Genomic DNA, 25190 nt, shown 5'->3' on the forward strand with positions numbered 1-25190 from the left:
CAACTATATCATAACCATAACATGGTATATGAGTTTAAAAGCCAGTGTGATGCTAGGTATGTAGGCCAAACGTCCCAAAGACTGGTGGATAGTATCAAACAGCATGCCCCAGCTGCTTTTCGCAATAGGCAATGTACACACTGTACCCAACCAGCCCGTACTTGCAAAACTCAAAATACAGTGTCCAATATTAGATGTGATTCCATGATTGGATAACATTTGCTAAATAGTCCTCAGTGTGCTAAGAATTATGCTGACAACCAATTTAAAATTGTCAGTTGGGCTTGCAGTGTGGCACATTTGTATGTACTGGAAGCTACACATATCATTACACAGGGCACTGTTCTTTGCAGACTGAAAAAAACATGTACACACATTGCACCTGTTTCAGCTAAAGAAAATAAGTGACAGCCATTCGCTGACTCATTCCTCAGGACAATGCCTTGACCAATCAGGGTCAAGCTGCCTGGTTTAAATTTCAAACAATACTTGGCAGTTAACTGTCAGCCACCATCACTGGTGCATTCTCCATGGCAATGCCTCTCCCAATCAAAAACCACTTGCAAACCAATCAGCACTCTCTTCACATACAGTATAAATTATTGTCTTCCCCCTATATTGGTATTCTTGCGAAGTGTCCAGAAGAGTGTGAGACGAAAAGCTTCGACATGTCTTTTTTTCAGCAATGCTCAAGTTGTGTACTACCATATGATTAAATGTATAGTAGCTAAATTTGCCAATGATACCAAGATAGGTAGGAAAGTAAGTTGTCAAGAGGCAGTAGAGTCTTCAAAGGGATATAGATAGGTTAAGTGAGTGGGCAAAAATTTGGCAAATGGAGTGCGATGTGGAAAAATGTGAACTTGTCCACCTTGGCAGGAAGAATCGAAAAGCAGAATACTTTTTAAATAGGGAGAGATTACAGAACTCGGTGGTACAGGGGTATCTGGGTGCTCTGGTGCATGAATCACAAAAAGGTCACATGCAAGTACAGCAAAGGACTAGGAAGGCAAATGGAATATTGACAAGGGGAATGGAATATAAAAGTAGGGAAGTTTTAACGCAGCTGTACATGACCTTGCTGAGACCACAACTGGGATTTTCTGGCCCCACCAGTGCTGGGCATCGTAGTGGGTGGGATGGGAAAATTTGGAGAGCTGTTGACTTTTAATGACTCTGCAAATTTTCCCTTCCCGTCTGTGACGATGCCCGCCAGTGTCGGGGCTGGAAAATCCCGCCCCACATCTGGAGCACTGTGTACACTTTTGGTTTCCTTATTTAAAAGAGGATAACTACTTTAGATACAGTTCAGAGAAGATTCACTCAACTCATTCCTGAGATGAAGGGCTTATCTTGTGAAAAAAGGTTGAACAGGTTGGCTAATGCCCATTGGAGTTTAGAAGAATGAAAGGTGATCTTCTTGAAACATAAACATATGAGATCCTGAGGGCACTTGATAGGCTGGATAGAGGGAGGCTGTTTCCTCTTGTGGGGAAGACCAGAACTGGGGGACATAGTTTAAGATCCCTTTTAAGCTGGAGGTGAGGAAAGTTTTTTTCTCTCAGAAGGTCGTTAGTCTGTGGAATTCTCTTCCCCCAAAAGTAGTGGAGGCTGGGTCATTGAATTTATCCATGGCTCAGTTATATGGGTTTTTTGATAGTCAAGGGTGTCAAGGGTTATGGGGGGCAGTCAGGAAAGTGGAGTTGAGACCACAATCAGATCAGCCATAATCTTATAGAATGGTGAAGCAGGCTCCAAGGGCCAAATGCCCTACTTGTGCTCCTAAACCCTAATGTTCATACATTCCTAACTTTGCCTTCCTAATTGCTTGCTGTTCTTGCATGCTAACTTTCTGCATTCCTTGTACAAGCACACCCAAGTCTCTCTGAACATCAGCATTTATAGTTTCGCACCTTTCAAAAAATAATCTGTTTTTCCATTCTTATGACCAAAGTGAATAACCTCACACTTACCCATATTATACTCCATCTGTCATCTTGTTGCTCAACTCTGTGTGCTGACATCATGGGCAGAATTTAGCCCTTGTCTTGTCAGGAGGGCTCGATGAGGGCAGGCAGGGGCAGTTGGAAAGCCGACCGCCACCCATGATCGAGGCCAGAAAGTGATTTCACACCGGTGGACCAATTAAGGCCCACCCAGCATGAAATGCGAGCAGCAGTGCTCAGCGCTGCAAGTGCAGGCAGGGGGAAAAGGGCAAGCGAGGCAAGTGCGAACTTCATGCATGCGTACGAGTGCGCGCTTGAGAATCTCCCTGAGGCATAGAGCTGCCTCAGGGAGATGAAGAGTCTTTAAAAAATAATAATAAAGAAATTAAAATTTTAAAAAATTCATTCATGGGATGTGGGCGTCACTGGCTTGGCCAGCATTTATTGCCCATTGCTAGCTGCCATTGTTCAGAGGGCATTTAAGAGCCAACCACATTGCTATAGGTTTGGAGTCACATGTAGGCCAGACCAGGTAAGGACAGCAGATTTCCTTCCCTAAAGGACATTAGAGAACCAGATGGGTTTTTACAACAATCGACAATAGTTTCATGGTCATCATTAGACTTTTAATTCCAGATATAAAATGTTATAAGTGTTATAAAACATGTCCCTTCATGTGATTCTGTCATATGAGCAGGGACATGTTACTAATTAAATTTAAAAATTTTTATTTTATTTTTATTTGCTTTAGGAAACTTTACCTCACCTGTGGATGAGGTTTCCTAAGAAGTGCAAAGGCCGCTTGGCCTTTTCAGCAGCCTGCCAATCATAAGGTTGGACTGGCAATGAAAAATTTCTTTCAAATACCTTGTTAATGGCCTTAATGGGCCTTTTAATTGTCGGCGGGCACGCTACCAACTCCGGCGCCTGCCGTCAGAAATAACACGCGCCATTTTATGCTCGAGAGGGTCAGGCGTGCACCCGACTGCCAAGGTAAAAATTTTGCCCCACATCTATCACAAAGGAAGACATTTGTGGTTCTTGGTGCCCAATCATCTCAGCCCAGGGCATTGGTTGGAGCTGCTCAAGGCATTTTCCTAAGCTTAAATGTCTTCAGCTGCATCAACAATGACCTTCCCTTCACCATAAAGTCAGAAGTGGGGATGTTCCATCTGCAATTTTTTTCAGATAATGAAGCAGTCTATGCCCATGTGCAGAAAAATCTAGAGAACATACAGGCTTGGGCTGTTAAGTGGCAAATAGCATTTGTACCACGTGTATCCGTCAATGACGATCTCCAACAAGAATGAGTCTTAACCCCTCGTCTTCGTGTTTAATGGGATTACCATTGTCAAATCCCAAATTAACAAACTGGAGGGTCATAATCGATCAGGAATGCAATGGGAGCAGCCAATAAATACTGTGGCTATAAAAGCAGGTTAGAGGTTAGGTATTCTGCTGCGAGTGATCCACTTCCTGAGTCCCCAAAGGCTTTCTACCACCTACAAGATGTAAGTAAGGAGTGTGATGGAATACTCTCCACTTGCCTGGATGAATGCAGCTCCAACAACACTCAAAAAGCAGCCCATTTGATCGGCACCCCATCCATCATTTAAATATTCACTGCTTTCGACTTTGGCTGCGGTGTGTACCAGCTACAAAAAGGACTGCAGCAACTTACTAAGTCTTCTTGGGGGCCTCAACTATTTACAATCTATATCAATGACTTGGATGAAGGAAATGAATGGATGGTAGCTAAAAAGGGATATAGATTAAATGAGTGGGCAAAAGTTTGGCAGATGGCATATAATGTAGGAAAATGTGAAATTCTTTACTTTGAGAGGAAGAATAGAAAAGCAGTATACTATTTAAATGGAGAGAGATTGCAGAACTTGGTGGTATGGAGAGTTCTGGGTATCCTGGTACATGCTCACAAAAATTTAGTATGCAAGTATACCAAATGATTAGGAAGGCTGGTGTTTATTGCAAGGAGAATGGAATATAAAAGTAGGGAAGTTTTGCTGCAGTTGTAAAGGGCCTTGGTGAGACCATATCCAAGGTACTGTGCACAATTTTCGCCTCCTTATTTGAAAAAGCAGGAGGTTCATTCCTGGGATGAAGAGCTTAGCTTATGAAGAAAGGCTGAACAGGTTGGACCTATACCCATTGGAGTTTAGAAGAATGAGAGGTGATCTTATTGCTAAGGTGATAGCAGGCAGATGTTTCCTTGTGTGGGAGGGACAAGACTGAGGGGAAATTGTTTAAAAATAAGAGGTCTCCTTTTTAAGATAGAGCTAAGGAATTTTTTTTTGCCTCTCAGAAGATCATTGATCTGTGGAATCTTCTTCCACAGATTGAAGTGCTGGCTGGGTCATTTAACAGATCTCGCAGCTCAAAACTGAGCATCAATGAAGCACAGTTCTAGGGCAGTTAGGGATGGGAAATAATGCTGGAAGAAATTCCCACATTCCATGAATGAATTAAAAAATTACATTTTAAATTGTCCAGCAGCTATCATGGTCAATTGTTTGGTGCTAGCCCACAATTGATCAGAGCTACTTAATTCAAATTCACAACTTGTTTTGATGGTATTTGACCAGTCGACTTCTAGGTCATTAGTTTAGTATTGTATCCATTAGTCTACAGTACTAGTAGTTTAGCCATTGTTAATGAATCATAATGAAACCTTTTATTTTATTTAATTTTCTTTACTTTTTAAACTTAATTTTTTTACCCCTTAGGCCTTCCTCTGTCATATTTCATTCCTCAGCTTAAATCTTAAGACATTTGCCTATGCTGCTCTTGAGCCATGCAGAGAAAGAGATGTGTGAGAGATCTGTCTTTCAGTTTTCCCATCTGTTTAAGGAAAGATTTGGCTGACACCAAGAACCTTTGGTACAGCTGTGATTCAGAGCCAATTTGATGCAAACATCTCCATCCTAGCTCAGTTAACCATAGGAAACATTTTCACATTTATATCTGGTTTAAAATCCGTAACGATTGTGCATGAAGATGCACTTTGTTCTTTGACATAACTGCGTAATAATAACATTTTCTCCTTCAGCTGTAACAGAATATGAAGGGAATATTTCTCCTCTTCTGCTATTCTTTGAAGCTGTGATGAGCTCCTTTTCTACTGTCAGGCATTCACCTAATGCAAAAATGTCACTGGAGGGAGTAGAATGTGCACTGAAACAAAACCGACTGGATCTGATTATTCACTGGGTCATACAAGAGAGGTAATATTCTAAATTTGGTTGAATCATGTCATTAAAGATGTTGTTACTCACTACTGTGCAAGGGGTGAGGAACACAGTTGTGTATAACACAAAATATGGGACCTAGAGCAGAAAATTCTATGTTTGAAATCCATGCATTATGTGATATTTCACTAAAAAGTCACAATGGAACAAGTATGCAATGAATTTGGAAAGAATATAAGGCAAAAAAACTGCAGGAACCATTAAGGGAAATTACTGGCCCAAGGGGTGTAAAATATAGTAATATTAAACTGAGAACATCTTTTCTGTTTTGGTTTTATCAATCATGAAGCTTACACTTATTTCATATTAAAATGAATTGAAAGGGCAAAAAAGGCCAGTGTGGGTAAACTAATGTAGATAACTATTTTGGATTAGCAGTGGGAATTTTGATGCATTTAAGAAATCTGATAAGCAAGAGGATTGAGTAAACTTTTGGGTAAAAAGCTAAAGCAAGTAAAAGTGTGGGAAAATGCAATTAAAATAACGGGAAGTAGCAATTTAGGAAAACAAGAGTACTTATTAATTAACTACTTTTCAATCTTTTTATTTCTGAATATTAACAAATAATAACCAACATTATTGTAAAGCATAATATTAAGTACTACAGCATAGATCAGTGCAAAAAAAAATGTTTACATATAATGGAATGAAAATCATTACATGGTGCACATTCATAAAATCAGTTTGATCAGTGAGAAGTCAGCGTGTTTCCTGGAGTTCAGTAAGTCACATAAATATGCTAATTAGGGCAGTAACGGCCTATTTTGCATTTCCACTGACTGCAACTGAAATCGTCATTGCTGTGTGCTTGTTTAAAATGAGCACATTCAAAACTGACTTATTGATCTTCAGAAATTAAATTATTAAAGGCATATATCCCTTGGTTTAATGCATGAATGTGTGTTTCTTTGGCCATTTGATTTCGTTTTTGCTGCCTTTCTTCTTGTCAGGGGAAAACCCACTGAATGGAAAAAATCCTTCCTGCATTCGATGGAATTTCTTTGGGAACTCCAGAACTATGGGGGGCCTCCGATTGGTACCAGGGTCCCAGGAAGAAAGCACCCCACCTCCCCCCTTTCACTGATCAGCAGTCTGCAGGGTTAAACCTGCCCAGCTACACATTAGATGCAGGCCTCTCCTGTTGCCTGTTATATTGGAGCGACAGCGGGATGAAGCTCTTAATTGGGCAATAATTGCCCACTTAAGGGCCTTAATTGGGCCATGACAGGCAACCCACCTGAAACCTCACCCACTGCCTGTAAAATCATGGCAAGAATGGGTGGTGTGTACATCACCAGTGACAAGGCGCCCTAATTTATGGGTCCACCCGCCTGTTTTCCCTACTACGCGTGTAAAATTCAGCCCATGGATTCAGGTATGGTCTTAACTCCAATGTGTGTTTGAAGTTTTTCCCAGATTTTCCATTCAACACGCAGCCTGATTAACAGGCTTCAGTGCCTGTCAGGCAGGAAAGGGGCAGTTAGGTTTGATGGTGATATCAGGGGAAGAGATTATGAGGGGGAGTGGAGGTTGCTAAGCGTGGAGTGGTAGAGCATAGCTGGGGGCTTATTTTATGAGGAGGGAAGCTGTTGATCATGTGGAGTTGTAGAGAGTTGAGGATTTGGAGATGTTGGAGGAGATCGCAGGGCATCACTAATGATGGCATTGGAGTTGGGGGGAGATTGGGGTTGGAGATCTTGGAGGTGGGCATTGGACAGATAGCAGGGGGTTTACAGCATAGCTAGTTGGGCCTGCATGGCACACTTCTGCTCCTCCTGGCCAGCAGGTAGTGGTGTATAGGCATTTTCCTTATGATTTGCCCTTCTTAGCTGCTTTAACTGTTTGGTTTCTCGAGACCAGGGAACCAGCCAACATAAGTTGAAAATATAAATCTTGTTAAAATGCTTCTACAAGTATATAAAAAGGAAAAGAGAAGTTAAATAAGCATTGATCCCTTAGAGGGTGAGTCTGGGGATTTAACAATGGGAAACAAGGAAATGACAGAGACTTTGAACAAGTATTTCAAATCGGTCTTCACAGTAGAAGACAAAAAGCATCCCAACAATAATAGAAAAGCAGGAAGCAAAAGGGAAGGAGGAACTTAAAACAATCATGAACACCAGAGAAAAAGTACTAGGAAAGCTAATGAGATTATAGGTTGACAACTCCCCTGGACCTGATGGCCTGCATCCTAGAGTTTTAAAAGAAACAGCTACAGAGATAGCGGATGCATTGGTTGTAATCTTCCAAAATTCCCTAGATTCTGGTAAGGTCCCAGTGGACTTAAATGGCAAATGTAACACCACCATTCAAGAAAGGAGGAAGGCAGAAAGCAGGAAACTATAGGCCAGCTAGTCTAACATTTGTCATTGGGAAAATACTAGAATCCATTATTAAAGAAGTAGTAGCAAGGCATTTAGAAAATCATAATGCAATCAGACAGAATCAACAAGATTTTGTGAAAGGGAAATCATGTTTGACAAATTTATTACCGTTCTTTGAGGATATAACAAGCAGGTTGGATAAAGGAGTACCACTGGATGCAGTGTATGTGGATTTCCAAAAGGCATTTGATAAGGTGATACATAAGGTTACTAAACAAGAGAGCTCATGGTTTTGGGGTAATATATTAGCATGGATGGAGAATTGGCTAAAGAACAGGAAACAAAAGAGTCACAACAAATGGATCATTTTCAGATTGGCAAATTGAAACTAGTGGAGTGCCACAGGGATCAGTGCTCGGGCCTCAACTATTTATGATCTATATTAATGACTTGGATGAAGGGACCGACTGTATTGTAGCCAAATTTGCTGACAATACCAAGATAGGTAAAGCAAGTTGAGAGGAGGATACAAAGAGTCGGCAAATGATATAGAGATGTCAAACGAGTGGTCAAAAATTTGGCACATGGAGCATAATGTGGGAAAATGTGAGATTGTCCACTTAGGCTGGAGGAATAGAAAAGCAGGATGTTATTTAAATGGAAAGATACTGTAAAATGCTGCAGCACAGAGGGATCTGGGTGCCCTTATACATGAATCACAAAGAGTTAGCATGCGGGTACACCAAGTAATTAGGAAGGCAAATTGAATGTTGGCCTATGTTGAAAGCGGGATGGAGTGAAAGGTAGGGTGGTTTTGTTACAAACGTGCAGGGCATTGGTGAGACCATTTCTAGAGTACTGCAAGCAGTTTTGGTCTCCTTTTTTAAGGAAAGATATATTTACATTGGAAACAGTTCATAGAAGGTTCACTAACCTCATTCCTGGGATGAAAGGGTTGTCTTATAAAAGTTAAAAATTGGGGTCTCTATGTTACTGCTGTCTTTATCTGATTGCCCAATGTGGTGAGGTGAGGAGATAGGGGGATGAAATTTACCTCCAGCAATAGTAAAATGCACCTGTGTACACTTGCCCAATTTTCATTACTGTTGACTTCAATGAAATATGTAACAGACAGCCAATTTGTTATTCCACATTTAACATGCCTGCCAAAGTTGAATTTTGTTCCATTATTGTTATGCATTGGAACTGAAGATCTCCACTGCACCAGCCAAAGCATTCCAGAGAAAATATTTTAATAAATAATGCTATATCATGTAGCACAATAGCAATGCACTTTGAAATTCTGGGTGCTATTCATCATTAAATACCCCTGACAGCCTGTAGTTCTTGTGTGTATTCAGCCCACTCATGACTTACATCCTCTCAGAGATAATGAACACTGGTTAGATAGTTCCCATAATATTCAAAAATATAGCACTAAGTAAGCAGAACATAGGGGGATGAGACTCAATTTCTGGAGGGTGGTACAAAATAAGTGAAAGCAGATTGGCTTCCAATTAAATACCACAACTGATTTCCTTTTCCATTGAAGTCAATGGAAAGGGAAATAAGGCAGGTTGTACAATGGATGGCTGATCTGTTACTGTCCTTTTTGTGCATGCCATTGAAATTGAATTTTACTCCTAATATTCTTAATTATTGGCTCATTTTACATCCAACAATTTGTGTGTATTTTTTATTCCTTTATTTAACACCTTTTGATTATTTGGTAAAACTCCTTCTTTCCCTTGTTATCTTAGACTGATATGTTCTGAAACACTGGGTGAGGTGATTTACAATTATGGAGATACAGAACTGCGGAGTATGGACACATGCATGGCCCTGGCTCAGATTGTCTACAATAAATGTGGTGTGCACAAGAAAGCTGCTCTCTGCATGTGCAGGTGTGGGCAGATTTCTGGTGCAATGGCATACATTCACGAGTCCAAAAAGTTCAGCTTGGGTAAGGATTTGATAATTTATTTAGTTATGTTCTGGTAAATGTAATTGATATTGGACCACGAGTTTAAATGGAAACTTCTTTCTGAATGTAACCTATGTTGAGAGATTAACTATAACAAAATTTCCTCTCTCTGTTAGGAAATGCAGTCTACTTGAAAACCCTCATAATCATAAATGTTATAAATTCTTCTAGAGTCAGTCAGGGAGCAGACATTTTAGGGTTGACTTTTCAAATTAGCTACCTGCTGAAACTGCATCAGAGGAGGTATGACTATACTCTACCCCAGGTGTCATGTCTATTTATAAAGCAACAATGGAGTGAATTCCCTTGAAGTTTCTCCTGTTCTTCCACCATAACTGCAGGCATTAGACCCCTTACATTTGTAAAGGAAGATCAAACATCTGTTTTAGGTTCCCTTGCTGAAATTGGTTGAAGATGATTGAAGCAGAAGCCAGACCTACTACACTGGGATTCTTCAGAAATTGTTGCTTTTTGCCATCAGGAACAGGAGTACTCCTCTGACTCCATATTCCCCACTATTGCTGCCACTCACCAACCCCACTGTGGTTGCCACTTCATCCCACATCCTCCCAGGTCTTAACTTAAGGCCCAAGGTTGACCTTCATAAAATGTGTGAGCTGTCTGTGGAGAGGCAACAGGAACTAGCAGGTCACATGAAAAATGTTTATGAGGACCAGTTCCAGTCCAGCCTGTTCTGAACCTGAAAATGAGCCATAACTAAGGTTCACTCCTGCGATAACTACAATTACATTTGGTTACATTATTTTATAGAGTTACATTGGATGGATTGTATGTATGGGTATGAAAGAACACTTCCAGGAGAGCGCTGGGGGGATGGGGTGGGAGGAAAATGTACCCTGTTGAATTATAGGCATTCCTGGTAATGCTAGTAAGTGCTCTTACAATTGTTTGCCCTTCACACAATCTTAAGTGTCATAAATGCCTAGCGTGTATGGAAGGTCATGATGAGCTTTCCTACCTTATCTGACTTATTAGGCCATTGAGTGTTTTTCTGCACATTTAGGCGTGCAATGGTATTCACACTGATTGACACTTTCTCTGTTATTCCTGGGCCACTTTTCTTCACTGCTGAAGAGAGAGCTTTGCTTTTGAAGAACTTTATTTCTGTTCAGAAGCTGAACCACTCTGTGGCCAGTCCTTCCAGAAAAATAAATCTTGTAATGCAACCAGTAGACAAGATATTTTCCATGCTCATAGGTCCTCAACAATGTTTTAATGAGGCTGAGTGAGAGCAATTTGTGCATTACCACATTTCTGTTTGGCCAGTTTAAACCCAAATAGAAAATCTACAGCTTTTTGTCGCATATCAGGCACTGGGAATGGGTGGATCAGTATTGGAGAAGTTAAATTGTCGGAAATGGGAAACCGACTTGTTGCAAAACCACCTGCCCCTGATTTAACCCAGGCAGGTTTAGGCTCAGCCAAGTAATAAGCTCTGAAGAGATAGGCCAGTAATTATAATATTTGAATGAGGCAGATTTTTCTCAGCTATGTAGAATTAATACCTCCAGCGCAGGTTTCCTGGGATAACTGAAGAGAGTGAGAATTGCCAGATCCAGCATGTAAGCACATTTAAGCACTGCTTGTGGGCCAGAAGGGGCAGGAATGCTTCTCCTCAGCCCCTCAAGAAAGCTTTTTGCCACAATGTCTTCCCAACTCCCAATGATCAGCCACCCCCCGCTCAAGATGTCTTCACTCGCTATGTCTTCACACTGCCAAGCTCCTCATCCTGGATCTTCTTGATTCCCAGGGGCAGAATTTTTCCATTGGCATGTGGGGGCAGGACCCGCATGCCGACGTGTAAAATGACGCACGGTGACGTCGGGCACACGTCCCGAAGTCACTGTGTGTCATCGTGATATTTCGGTGGGTGGGGGGATATGTCCGTCGTGCGCCTGCCTTTAATTAATGGGCCACTTCAGGCCCTCGAGGCTTGAATTGACGGGGATTTTGCGTAGCTCATGCGATTTTCAGCTCGTCGCACTGGTGCAACAGGCTGGCGGCTAGCAGAAATTTATATGAACCTCATCCACGGGTGGGAGAAGAGGGCTCAGTGGGCTGGCGATTCTACAGATTTAAAAGTTAGTATTCCAAAGTTAGTGAAACTTGCCTGTGTGAGCTGGAAAAGTTCATAACACATACCATCTGCTTGGACTGGACTCATAATCTTCAGGTCAGTACTTTGCAGTGAGGATTTGTTTTGGGGCCTGTAGGTTTCCGGAAGCCTCCCTGAGCCTGGGAATGGGAGGTGACCTCTCCACTGGAGGTACCTCCTCTGAGGAGGAAGGGAGGGCTAGAAGGGAGAGGAGGCCAGGAGTGCACATTCAGCCTCCAGGGGAACCACCTTTGGGAGGACAGGCGCAGGCACAAGGGGCGCAAGGCCAAGAGGTTTCCCAAGGCGGAAGGGGCTACAGAAGATGCCACTATCCTGCTGCTAGTGTAAACAGGCAGTGAAGCAGCTACCTCAATATGTCTGAGGTGCAATGCCAAAGGAGGCTCCGTCTGTCAAGGGAGACAGTCAACACTATCTGTCAGATGATTGGGCCAGAGATCTCAACTAACTGTGTGGATGGACACCCCATACCCGTCACAGCTGCCCTCAACTTCTATGCCTCTGGCTCTTTCCAGGGGTCGGTGGGTGATCTTTGCGGTGTCTCCCAATCAGCTATCCACGCATGTATCAAGCAGGCCACAAGCGCTCTGTTAAGGCGTGCATTGACCTTCATCCATTACCGTTGGGATCAGACGAACCAGACACAGCGAGCCAGAGGCTTCACAGCCATTGCTGGCTTCCCCGGCGCTGAGGGTGCAATAGACTGCACACATGTGGCCATCAAAGTGCCAGCATGTGAGCCCGGTGCCTTCGTCAACAGGAAGGGCTTCCACTCCATGAACGTGCAGGTAGTGTGTGATCACAAGCTGCAGATTTTGCAAGTCTTCTCAAGGTACCCAGGCAGCTCCCACGATGCCTACATCCTCAGACACTCGCAGGTTCTGGGGCTCTTTAGTGCTCCAGCCTGGCTAGATGGCTAGCTGCTGGGTGACAAGGGCTATCCCCTCAGAAGGTGGCTCATGACACCCCTCCACCATCCAAGAACAGATGCTGAGCAGCAGTACATTAGAATTCACGCCTCCATAAGGGCTGTGGTGGAGAGAGCCATTGGTCTTCTCAAAATGCACTTCCGATGCCTGGACCGTTCTGGGGGCGCACTCCAGTACCCCCCAGATCAAGTGTCCTTGATAATGGTTGGATGCTGCGCTCTCCATAATCTTGTGCTGCAAAGGGGGGAACATTGTGGACGAAGAAGCTGCAGCTGAGCATGATGAGTCCAACAGTGAGTCCGAGGATGAGCACACACAGGGAAATGCTGAGGGGGCATACGCTGACCCGCACATACTCCAGGGAGGCAGGGATGCCCGGGATGCTCTAATCCAAGGAACCTTCAGCTAGCACAGCACATATGGACCTCCAACACAAGTCTGGGCTACAGCCTACGCACTGGAGACATTAGTGCCAAATCTGTCAGGATAGGAGCATTGACGATGGGCCCAGTCAATAAATATCAATGACACAGAAGTCACTCATAACATCTCAGGAATCCATCCAACTGCCCCAAGAAAAGAGGCACCCCCAGCCATTTTAGACAATCTTAATTTAATGCTTTCACAAAAGTCGCTTAGCATGCGCCTGGGTCCCTGCAGTCCTCCAACTGCTGGCGCCATGGGCACTCTCTGTCTCTGCCAGCTCCTCCAGCGACTGTGAAGTGCCCTCACCGCTGTGCCCTGAGACACTAGCCGAAGATCTGATGCCCACCGAGGTGCCAGTATCTGCGCTTCTGCCTGCTTGGCAGAGATGGTGTGATGCTGGTGATGTTGACACTTCATAGCCCTCAGTTGTCAGATGGAGGCCCCTGCTGCTTCGGGACCTGGCCCTGCGCCACTGATGCTGAAAGGAAGAGTAAGGAAACTTGATTAGTTAGTGTGCGGAAAATGTCAATGTACGTGCCTGTCCCCCGGATCATCATGCGCTCATCATTCCACACGCAATGGGCAAGCCACGTTGGTAAAGTCACTCACTCAACAATCAACACTGCCATGGCTGTTGGGAGATTACTGGTGACATGAGTGCTGGCCACACATATCTACCCGTGGAACCCCAGCCTCTTCGGCTCCAGTGGACCTGGGCTCATGGCGCTTCTCCTGGTTCAGGGCTTTCAGCTCAAAGCGGCTAAGCAGCACTACCTATCGGTAGTGTTGTGAGAATTCTTCTCTTGAAAATGAGATAAGAGCATTGGTAAGTGGTACTTGTACCATGAATCTCCTTGCAGCTGGCCTACCTCAAGCCCAGCTGGCCATTGCAGGGGTCCAATGCATCCTTACCCTGCTGCTGCTGAACACTCATACAAATATGCTAGGTGTGTCCTTCCTGTCCCTACCCACCTTGGCCACATGCTGCCTTCATCACATTTGGGAGCACACAGTTTAACCTGCCTTAGCAAGGAGGCACAATGATGTGGATCGCAGAGGGCAGCAGATTGATCTGTTCCACGCCACCTTGAAGACCCCCTCCCATCATCACCCTGACTTCAACATGTCCTGGAGTTCGAACACTGCGCCTAGGTGCAGATCCTCCAGGTTGCTCCCGCTACAGTCATGTGGGTCTCAGTCCACCACATGCTGCGGGTGCAGAACGTAATTCATCACCACCCTCTCAGGCTGACCAAGGCAAAGGGAATATCTGCTGGCCCACCCAGCTAAGGACATATGCCGTCAATGACTCATTGCATTCAGGACTGTCAGACATGGGTGGGGCGCCGGGGGGGAAAAACTTACAGAATGGGTAAAGTGAAGGATGCCAACATGCTACTCACCCTTCCCATGCACAGCAGTTCATTGAACCACTTGTGACACTGGCTTCATGGGTGCTGCACCACGTCGTGGGAGCTCACAACTCACACGTTTGGTCGAGTGGGGTTCCCTCCTCCTCCCGTCCTGGGGGACAAGTACCACCCACCATGCTGCCACCTCCTTGAGGAGGGCAGCATGACAGTCATCAGAAAACCTGGGCGCACATGGACCATCCGCCCTATCCTCCTGCCTGGATATGCCTTGGCCCCAACCTCTGGCCAACCTTGGAACGGCTGCAGCTTGGCCTTTAAACAGGTCGCCAGGTCGCCATTGGACCTGGCAGCGATTGCCGATCCACCACTACCCACCCATTCCCACCGTCCCCAGGTCCGCTTTCGCAAGGCCCACCCAACATGGGAAAAATCCTCCCCTAGGGACCGTCGCCAGCAGTTCCAGCTCCTGTCTTCTACAGCAAACTTTCAGAGTAAAAAAATTCTAACGTGGTTTCCCAGCCACTGGTATGAATCTCTGCATCCTCTTTGCCTCTTTGTAAGTATCACGGCTATTAGGTTCCACAGTGAGCCACTATCTTCCTCTTTGTAGAAATGATTAAGCTACTCCTTATTTACTTCAGATCTTCCAAATAGATTTCATATCCAAAAGTTATCTTTAACATTCTTGGTTTTGAAGTTTGGGTTAAGGTGAGCATTAGAACCACAGAAAAGTTATGGCATAGAAAGGGGCCATTCAGCCCATCTTGTTTGCGCTGGCCAAAAAATAAAAAAACTGGCTGCCCATTCTAATCCCACCTTCCAGCACCTGGCCCATAGTCTTGCAGGTTACAGCACTTTAGGTGCAGATCCAGGTACCTTTTAAATGAGTTGAGAGTTTCTGCCTCCACCACCAAATCAGGCAGTGAATTCAAAACACCCACCACCTTCTGGTTGAAGAAGTTTTTTCTCACGACCCCTCTAATCCTTTTACCAATAGCCTTAAATCTGCGCCCCCTGTTAATTAACCTTTCTGCTAGGGGAAACAGGACATCCCTGTCTACTCTATCCAGGCCCCTCATAATCTTGTACACCTCAATCAGGTCACCCCTCAGTCTCCTCAGTACCAAGGAAAACAACACCAGCCTATCCACTCTTTCCTCATAGCTGTAACTTTCAAGCCCTGGTAACATTCTTGTAAATTTCTTCCGTACTCTCTCCAGAGCAATATTCCTTCCTGTAATATGGTGACCAGAACTGTACACAAAATTTCAGCTGTGGCCTAACCAGCATTTTACACAGTTCCATCATAACATCCCTGCTTTTGCATTCTATACCTTGTCCAATAAAGGAAAGCATTCTATATGCTTTTTTACCACTTCATCCATCCGTCCTGCCACCTTCAGGGACCTGTGGACATGCAGACCAGGGTCTCTCACTTCCTCTACCCTCCCAATATCCTCCCATGTATTGTGTATGCCCTAGCTTTGTTTTCCCTCCCTAAATGTATTACCTCACACTTTTCTGGATTGAATTCCCTCGGCCACTTTTCCACCTACTCAACCAAACCTTTGATCTCATTCTGGAGACAACAATTATCCTTTTCATTATCAACTACACAGCGAATTTTTGTGTCATCTGTAAATTTCCCAATCATGCCACCACATTTAAGTCCAAATCATTAATATATACAACAAACAGCAAGGGACCCAGCACTGAGCCCTATGGAATGCCACTGGAAACCATTTTCCATTTGTTTTCTGTTGCTGAGCCAATTTTGGAACCAACTCAGCACATTCCCCAATATCCCCTGGGCTTTAGCTTTTCTGACCAGTCTGCTGTCTGGTCCCTATCAAATGCCTTACTAAAATCCATTTGGACATCATCCACTGCACCCTCATCAATCCTCCTTGTTACTTCCTCAAAAAATTTGACTAAGTTAGTAAGACACAACCTTCCCCTAACAAAACCATGCTGACTATCCCTGATTAATCCATTCCTTTCTGAGTGAGTTTATCCTGTCTCTCAGAATTGATTCAAATAATTTGCCCACCACAGACTGACTGGCATGTAATTATTTGGTCCATCCCTCAATATTTCTAAATATTGGTACAACATTCACAGACCTCCAATCCTCTGGTACCTAGCCTATATCTAGTGAGGATTGGAAAATGACCCTCAGAGCAACCGCTTTCTCCTCCCTGGCTTCCTTAACAGCCTGGGATACAATCCATCCGGCCCTGGCGATTTATCCACCTTCAAGGATATCAGTCCCTCCTGTACTTCTTCTCTCATTATGTTTACTGTATCTAATATTTCACACTCCTCCTCTAACTAAAATATCTGCATCATCTCTCTCCTTAGTGAAGGCAGAGACAAAGTACTCATTGAGAACTTTGCCCACTTCTTCAGCATCAGCACACAAGTTACCATGTACATTTCTGATAGGCCCTACCCTTTCCTTAGTTACATTCTTGCTCTTAATGTACTGTTAAAATCTTTGAGTTGTCTTTGATTTTACCTGCCAATATTTTTTCATATCTTCTCTTTGCTTTCTTAATTACCTTTTTTACTTCACCCCTGTACTTTTTATACTCATCTAGGCTTTCTACAATATTAAGCTTTTTTGTGACTGTCATAGGTTTCTTTTTCTGCTTTATCTTACCTTATATGCTTCCAGATAACCAGGGGGCTCTAGATTTGGCAGTACCACCCATTTTCTTAGTGGAGATATGTATAAACTGTGCCCATAGAATCTCACTATTGAATGCCTCCCACTGGTCTGTCATTGATTTCCCTTCAAGTAGCTGGAAGTAGTCCACTTTCACCAGATCACCCTTCAGCTTCATAAAATTTGTCTTTCCCCAATTTAGAACTTTTACTCCTGTTCTATCTTTATCTTTTTCCATAATTAAACTAAATCTAACTGTATTATGATCACTAACTCCGAAATGGTTACCCACTACTACTTCATCCACTTGCCCAGCTTCACTTCCTAAGACTAAATCTAGAATTGCACTCCCTCTTGTTGGGCTTGTTACGTGCTGGCTAAAAATGTTCCCTTGAATGCAGTTCAAGAATTTTGTGCCCTCTGTGCCTATTGCACAGTTCACATCCCAGTTGATATCAGGGTAGTTGAAGTCCCCATCTATTATTGCCCTATTGTTTTTGCACTCAGAAATATGCCTACATATTTGCTCTTCTATTTCCCTCTCACTATTTGGGGGTCTACAGTACAGTCCTAACAATATGGCTGCCCCCTGTTTATTCCTGAGCTTAACCCATATAACCTCATTTGATGATCCATTTAGTATATTACCCCTCCTCATAGCTGTAATTGATTCTTTAACCAATAATGCTACACCCCCACCTTTTTAGCCCCCTCTCTCTCCTGCCTGAAAACCCTAAATCCAGGGATGCTGAGCTGCCATTTTTGTCCCTCTTTAAAGCCAAGTTTCTGTTATAGCAATGATATCATGCTGCCATGTGTCTCTCTGTGCCCTCAGTTCATCAGCTTTCTTTGCTTTACTCCTTGCATTTAATTAAATAGCTTTTAGCATTGCCAAATTCCTGTGCTGTAAACCTTATAACCTTTGCTTCTTCTGTCTTTCAGAGTCACCTGCTAATTTTCTGTCTCCTCCTCCTTGCTCTGAATTTGTCCTATCTGAATCTGCTCTCAGGTTCCCAACTCCTGCCAACCTAGTTTAAACCCTCCCCAACAACACTAACAAATCTCCCTCCAAGGACATTCTTCTGGTCCTATTTAGATGTAGACTGTTCAGCTTGTACAGATCCCACCTTCCCAAGAATGGCCCCAATGCCCCAGAAATATGAAGTCCTCTCTCCTGCACCAACTCTCCAGTCATGCATTCATCTGGTGTATTCTCCTATTTCCATACTCACTAGCACATGGCCTTGGAAGTAATCTGGAGATTACTACTTTTGAGATCCTGCTTGCTAATCTCTCTCCTAACTCCCTGAACTCAGCCTGCCGGGCCTCATCCCTTTTTCTACCTATATCGTTGGTACCAATGTGAACCATGATCTCTAGCTGTGCGCTCTCACCCTTCAGAATGCTCTGAAACCGCTCGCTGATATCCATGATCCTTGCACCAGGGAGGCAACACACCATCCTGGAATCACATCTGCGATCACAAAAGTGCCTCTCTGTTCCCCTAACTATAGAATCCCCTACCACTATTGCTGTCCTGTCTTTTCTCCTCCCTCCTTGCACGGCTGAACCATCCCTTGAGGTTCAATCCATTGAATCAGTACATTTGCTCGCTGGCTTGACCCTATGGACCTGTACCCAAACTGATATAATAGGTCTTCATGCTCAAACCTTACTATTTTTGATATAATTTGAGATATCATATTGAATATCAGTTTTGTTCCCTTTTATGGATAGGGTTGGCATAGCCATCAAGTCAACTAACACCTTAGGTCAATGGATAAAATCAGGAGCTGTTGGCTGCAATTTCCCAGCCAACACTTTTCTGGACTTCCGATCATTGCTGGCAACACCCAATTTTGCTAATTTAAAAATATTATGCCTACATTTACTTTTTACTTGTTAACGTTAATAAACAGAGGACAATCCCTTAAATTTACTTGAGATATTGGGTAAAAACAAGGCAACCTAACATCTGTGGCCCTTCTGCTACAATTCCTCCTTAATCTTGGTACAAATATGGTGGGAGGGCTGCAAATTAGACTGGGACTTAGACTTGTCAAGTAATGGATGCCCTTCTACCCCCAGAGTTCCTGAAATGTATTGTAAGGTGGTAAAATCTTTGCCCATCTCAAACAAGGCTAGCAGTCTGAGGGGTGAGACATCAGGGCTCATTTGCTCAGGTCAGAAGTTCCCATGTTCCCATTTTGGTGATATGTTGGGGGCCTGGTAGTGTAGTGGCAATGTTACTGAACTAGTAATCCAGAGGCCCAAGTTGAATTTGAATTCAATACCAAATCTTGAATTTAAAGCTAGCCTAAATAATGTTAACAATCGGGTTGTTGTAAAAGCCCGTGTCCACTCATGCCTTTTAGGAAAGAAAATCTTCCATCCTTACGAGGTCTGGCCTTGATGTGGCTGCAGACCCACACAACTTGGTTGACTCATAACTGCCCTCTGAAATGACTGAAGAAGCCATTCAGATGTGCCAAGCCACCACAGAAAAGTCAAAAAGGAATGAAACCAGGTGAACCACCCAACATCGACCTAGGCACCAGAAATGAACACGGCACTCCTTGCCCAGTCGATCCTGCAAAGTCCTCCTTAGGAACACGTGAGGCTTGTACCAAAAATCACTATAACCAAGAGTGGCTCCATAGCCCCATTATTGACCGAGCTGGCCGGGCCCTGAAGGATGTTTCTGCCAGTCTGGACCTGATGCAGGTGGTGAGGGAATCTACAAATGGGAAAAACCTACATAGCCTTGCCCTCATCAATCAACATGTCTGTTGCAGATGCATTTGTCCATGATCGTATTGGTCGGAGTGACCGTGGCACAGTCCTTGTGGACATGAGGTACAGTCTTCTCATTGAGGGTACCATGCATCATGTTGCGTCTCACTATCACTGTGCTAAATGGGATAGATTCAGAATAGATCTAGCAGCTCAAAACTGGGCACCTATGATGTGCTGGGGCCATTATCAGCAGCAGAATTGTGTCCAACCACAATCTGTAATCTCATGTCTTGGTATATCCCTCACTGATTACCATCAAGACAGGGGGTCAACCCTGCTTTATTAAGGAGTGCAAGAGATCATGCTAGGAGGAGCATGGGGCATACCTAAAAAATGAGCTGCCAACCTGATGAAGCGAAATTACAACACAGGAGTGCATGCATGCCAAACTGTGGAAACAATATGCGATAGGCAGAGCTGAGCAATCTCACAACCAATGGATCAGGTCAAAGCTTTGCAATTCTGCCACATCCATTCGTGAATGATGGTGGACAATTAAACAACTAACCAGAGATGAAGACTCCGCAAATTTTCCTAGCTTCAATAATGATGGAACATAGTGCATCAGTGCAAAAGACAAGGCTGAACCATTCGCAAACAACTTCAGCCATTAGTATTGAGGGGATGATCCATCTCAGCCTCCTTCGAAGCTCCCCAGTATCACAGATGCCAGTATTCAGCCAATTCAATTTGCTCTAGAAACAGCTGAAGGCATTGTATACTGCAAAGACTACTGGCGCTGACAACATCCTGGCTGTAGCACTGAAGACTTGTGCTTCAGAACTAGCCATATCCTGAGCCAAGGTGTTCCTGTATAGCTACAACACTGGCATTTACTTGACAATGTGGAAAATAGCCCAGGTATGTCCTGTCTACAAAAAACAGGACAAATCTAATCTGGCTAATTACTGCCCATCAATCTACTCTCAAAGTGATGGAAGATGTTGTCAACTAAGCTATCCAGCAGCACTTACACAGCAATAACAATTTCACTGATGTTCAATTTGCTTTTTGCCAGGGCCACTGGACTCCTAATTTCATTACAGTCTTGTTCTAAACATGGACTAAAAGTTGAATTCAAGAAGTGAGGTGATAATGACTTTCCTTGACATAGAGGCAGAATTTGTCCGAGCATGGGATCAAGGAGCTCCAGCAAAATTGAAGTCAATGGGAATTAGGGTGAAAACTCTCCCACTGGTTGGAGTCAAACCAAGCACAAAGGAATAAAAACAAAAAAACTGCGGATGCTGGAAATCCAAAACAAAAACAGAATTACCTGGAAAAACTGAGCAGGTCTGGCAGCATCGGCGGAGAAGAAAAGAGTTGATGTTTCGAGTCCTCATGACCCCTCGACCGAACTGAGTGAATCCAAGAAAGGGGTGAAATATAAGCTGGTTTAAGGTGTTTGTGGGGGTGGGGGGGTTTGGGTGGGGGGAGAGAAGTGGAGGGGGTTGGTGTGGTTGTAGGGACAAACAAGCAGTAATAGAAGCAGATCATCAAAAGATGTCACAGACAACAGAACAAAAGAACACATAGGTGTTAAAGTTGGTGATATTATCTAAACGAATGTGCTAATTAAGAATGGATGGTAGGGCACTCAAGGTATAGCTCTAGTGGGGGTGGGGGGAGCATAAAAGATTTAAAAATATTTAGAAATAATGGAAATAGGTGGGAAAAGAAAAATCTGTATAATTTATTGGAAAAAACAAAAGGAAGGGGGAACAAACAGAAAGGGGGTGGGGATGGAGGAGGGAGCTCAAGACCTAAAGTTGTTGAATTCAATATTGACAGGGTCCTCAACCGTATCCGGCCCATCTCCCGCACATCCACCCTCACGCCTTCTCCTCCCTCCCAGAAACATGATAGGGTCCCCCTTGTCCTCACTTATCGCCCCACCAGCCTCCGCATTCAAAGGATCATCCTCCGCCATTTCCGCCAACTCCAGCATGATGCCACCACCAAATATATCTTCCCTTCACCCCCCCCATCAGCATTCCGTAGGGATCGTTCCCTCCGGGACACCCTGGTCCACTCCTCCATCACCCCCTACTCCTCAACCCCCTCCTATGGCACCACCCCATGCCCACGCAAAAGATGTAACACCTGCCCCTTCACTTCCTCTCTCCTCACTGTCCAAGGGCCCAAACACTCCTTTCAAGTGAAGCAGCATTTCACTTGCATTTCCCCCAACTTAGTCTACTGCATTCGTTGCTCCCAATGTGGTCTCCTCTACATTGGAGAGACCAAATGTAAACTGGGCGACCGCTTTGCAGAACACCTGCGGTCTGTCCGCAAGAATGACCCAAACCTCCCTGTCGCTTGCCATTTTAACATTCCACCCTGCTCTCTTGCCCACATGTCTGTCCTTGGCTTGCTGCATTGTTCCAGTGAAGTCCAACGCAAACTGGAGGAACAACACCTCATCTTCCGACTAGGCACTTTACAGCCTTCCGGACTGAATATTGAATTCAACAACTTTAGGTCTTGAGCTCCCTCCTCCATCCCCACCCCCTTTCTGTTTCTTCCCCCTTCCTTTTGTTTTTTCCAATAAATTATATAGATTTTTCTTTTCCCACCTATTTCCATTATTTTTAAATATTTTTAAATCTTTTATGCTGCCCCCACCCCCACTAGATCTATACCTTGAGTGCCCTACCATCCATTCTTAATTAGCACATTCGTTTAGATAATATCACCAACTTTAACACCTATGTGTTCTTTTGTTCTGTTGTCTGTGACATCTTTTGATGATCTGCTTCTATCACTGCTTGTTTCTCCCTACAACCACACCAACCCCGTCCACTTCTCTCCCCCCACCCAAACATCACCCCCCCCCCCAACACACACACACACACGCACAGACACACACCTTAAACCAGCTTATATTTCACCCCTTTCTTGGATTCACTCAGTTCGGTCGAAGGGTCATGAGGACTCGAAACGTCAACTCTAGCACAAAGTAAGATGGTTGGGATTGTTAGAGGCTGATCATCACAGCCCCAGGACATCACTGCAGGAGTTCTTCAGGGTTGTGTCCTAAACCCAACCATCTTCAGCTGCTTCAATGATCTTCCCTCCATCATAAGGTCAGAAATGGGGTTACGCATCAGGAGCAGGAGTAGGCCATTCTGCCCCCTGGGCCTGCTCTGCTGTTCAATTAGATCATGAGTGGTCTGATTGTGGCTTCAATTCCATTTTCCATCCTCCCCTTATACTCTTTGATTCCTTTGTCAATCAATAATCTATCTATTTCAGCTGTTAAAAATATTCAATGATCCTGCCTCCACCACTCTCTGGGGAAGAGAGTTCCACAGACTCAACAGAAAAAATTATGCTCATCTCCATCCTAAATGATAGACCCCTTATTTTTAAACTGTGTCCCCTAGTCCTAGTCTCTCCCACAAGGGAAAACACCCTTTCAACATCCATCCTGTCAAGTCCCTTCAGGATCTTATGTGGTTCAATAAGATCGCCTGTCATTAATCTAAACTCCAATGAATACAGGCTCAACCTGTCCAATTGTCCAGCATTTTCCCTGTGACAGAAGTTAAGTTAACTAGTCTGTAGTTTCCTTCTTTCTGTCTTCTTCCTTTCTCGAATAGAGGAGTTACAGTCACGCTTTTTCAATCTAAGACTTTAGGATGAAGTCCATCAGCACCTGGAGACTTGTCAGCTTTTAGTTCTTATAATTTTCTTAGTATCCTTTCCCTGGTGATTGTTTTAAGTTCCTCCCTTCCTTTCACCTCCTGATTCACACTTATTTCTGGGATGTTATTTCTATCCTCTACAGTGAAAACTGATCCAAAATATCTGTTCAATTCTTCTGCCATTTCCTTATTTTCCATTATTAATTTCCCAGACTCTGGGGAACCTATTTTACTTACCCTGTTTGCTGATGATTGCACAGTCGTTTGCGATTCCTCAGATTTCGAAGCAGCCCATGTCCAAATGCAGCAAGACACTTGCACAACTTTCAGGCTGGGCTGATAAGGGTCAAGTAACATTCACACCACGCAAGTGCCAGACAATGACCATATCCATCTAGAGAGAATCTAACTATCTCCCCTTGACATTCTGGGGATTATCATTGATCAGAAATTGAACTGGACCAGCCAAATGAATACTGTGTCTACAAGAGCAGGTCAGAGGCTGGGAATTCTGTGGCGAGTAACTCACCTCCCAACTCCTCAAAGCCTGTCCACCACCTGCAAGGCACAAGTCAGGAGTGTAATGGATACACCTTCCAAACCCATGACTGCTACCACCTAGAAGGACAAGGGCAGCAGACACATGGGAACACCACCATCTGTAAGTTCTCTTCCAAGCCACTCACCACCCTGACTTGGAAATATATCGCCGTTCCTTCACTATCGCCGAGTCAAAATCCTGGAACTCCATCACTAACTGCACTGTGGGTGTACCTACACCACATGGACTGTAGCGGTTCAAGAAGGCAGCTCACCACCATCTTCTCATGGGCAATTAGGGATGGCCAATAAGTGCTGGCCTAGCCAGTAAAACCCACATCCCATAAATGAATTTAAAAAAAAATTCTCCTCTTACCTGCATGTGTTTGGCTCCCACAGCACTCAAGAAGTTTGACACCATCCAGGACGAAGTAACCTGCTTAATCGACACACCATCCGCCACACACAGTAAGAGCAGTGTGTACTCTATAAGATGCACTGCAGCAACTCGCCAAGACTGCACGTCCCAAATCTGCAATCTCTACCACCTAGATGGACTAGGATAGCAGATGCATGGGAACACCACCACCTGCAAGTTCCCTCCAGTTCACACATCATCCTGACTTGGAACTATACTGGCATTCCTTCATTGTTGCTGGGTAAAAACTGGAACTCCCTTCCTAACAATACTGTAGGTGTACCTGCATCAGATGGACTACAGAGGTTAAAGAAGTTGGCTCACCATCACCTTCTCAAGGACAACTGGGGATGATCAACAAATTCTGGCCTTGCCAGCAATGATAGAATATGAGAAAACATTGATAGCCACTATGCCAAGTGGAAATATGTATATCTGCTACTTCAGTGATGTTGCAGGATTCACTTATGGACCCAGACAAACATTGTGGAGTGGAATGCTTTTTGAAAATCTTTCAGGCCTATTAGATTGCAGGTCCAATTGAGCACTTTTTCTTTCTTTCCAGGGCAGGGTTTGGTTCAGCAGTGCTCCACTCCCCCTGGCCTGGTTCACTCTGTCAGGATTTCCAGCCTCCTCTGATGGGTGAGTACTTAAGAGGCATCACTGGCGGTCCAGCTGGCTACCAATGTCTTTTAAATGAATGAATCTCACTCTGACTTTGTAAATTTTGGTGAAATTAGCA

The 25190-nt window shown here is 44.0% G+C and overlaps 1 protein-coding gene across 5 annotated transcripts in view; it reads left to right on the forward strand.

The window, feature by feature from the left end:
• LOC121274754 (clathrin heavy chain linker domain-containing protein 1-like) overlaps positions 1–25190 on the forward strand; it is a 161224-nt gene that overhangs the window by 69627 nt on the left and 66407 nt on the right. For all 5 annotated transcript variants that reach the window (XM_041182107.1, XM_041182110.1, XM_041182100.1 and 2 more), the window contains 2 exons: positions 5011–5185; positions 9294–9496. In XM_041182107.1, coding sequence (XP_041038041.1) covers positions 5011–5185; positions 9294–9496 — 378 coding nt within the window. The remainder of the gene's footprint in view (positions 1–5010; positions 5186–9293; positions 9497–25190) is intronic.

Source organism: Carcharodon carcharias, chromosome 2 (assembly GCF_017639515.1).
Source record: "Carcharodon carcharias isolate sCarCar2 chromosome 2, sCarCar2.pri, whole genome shotgun sequence".
NCBI lineage: Eukaryota > Metazoa > Chordata > Chondrichthyes > Lamniformes > Lamnidae > Carcharodon > Carcharodon carcharias.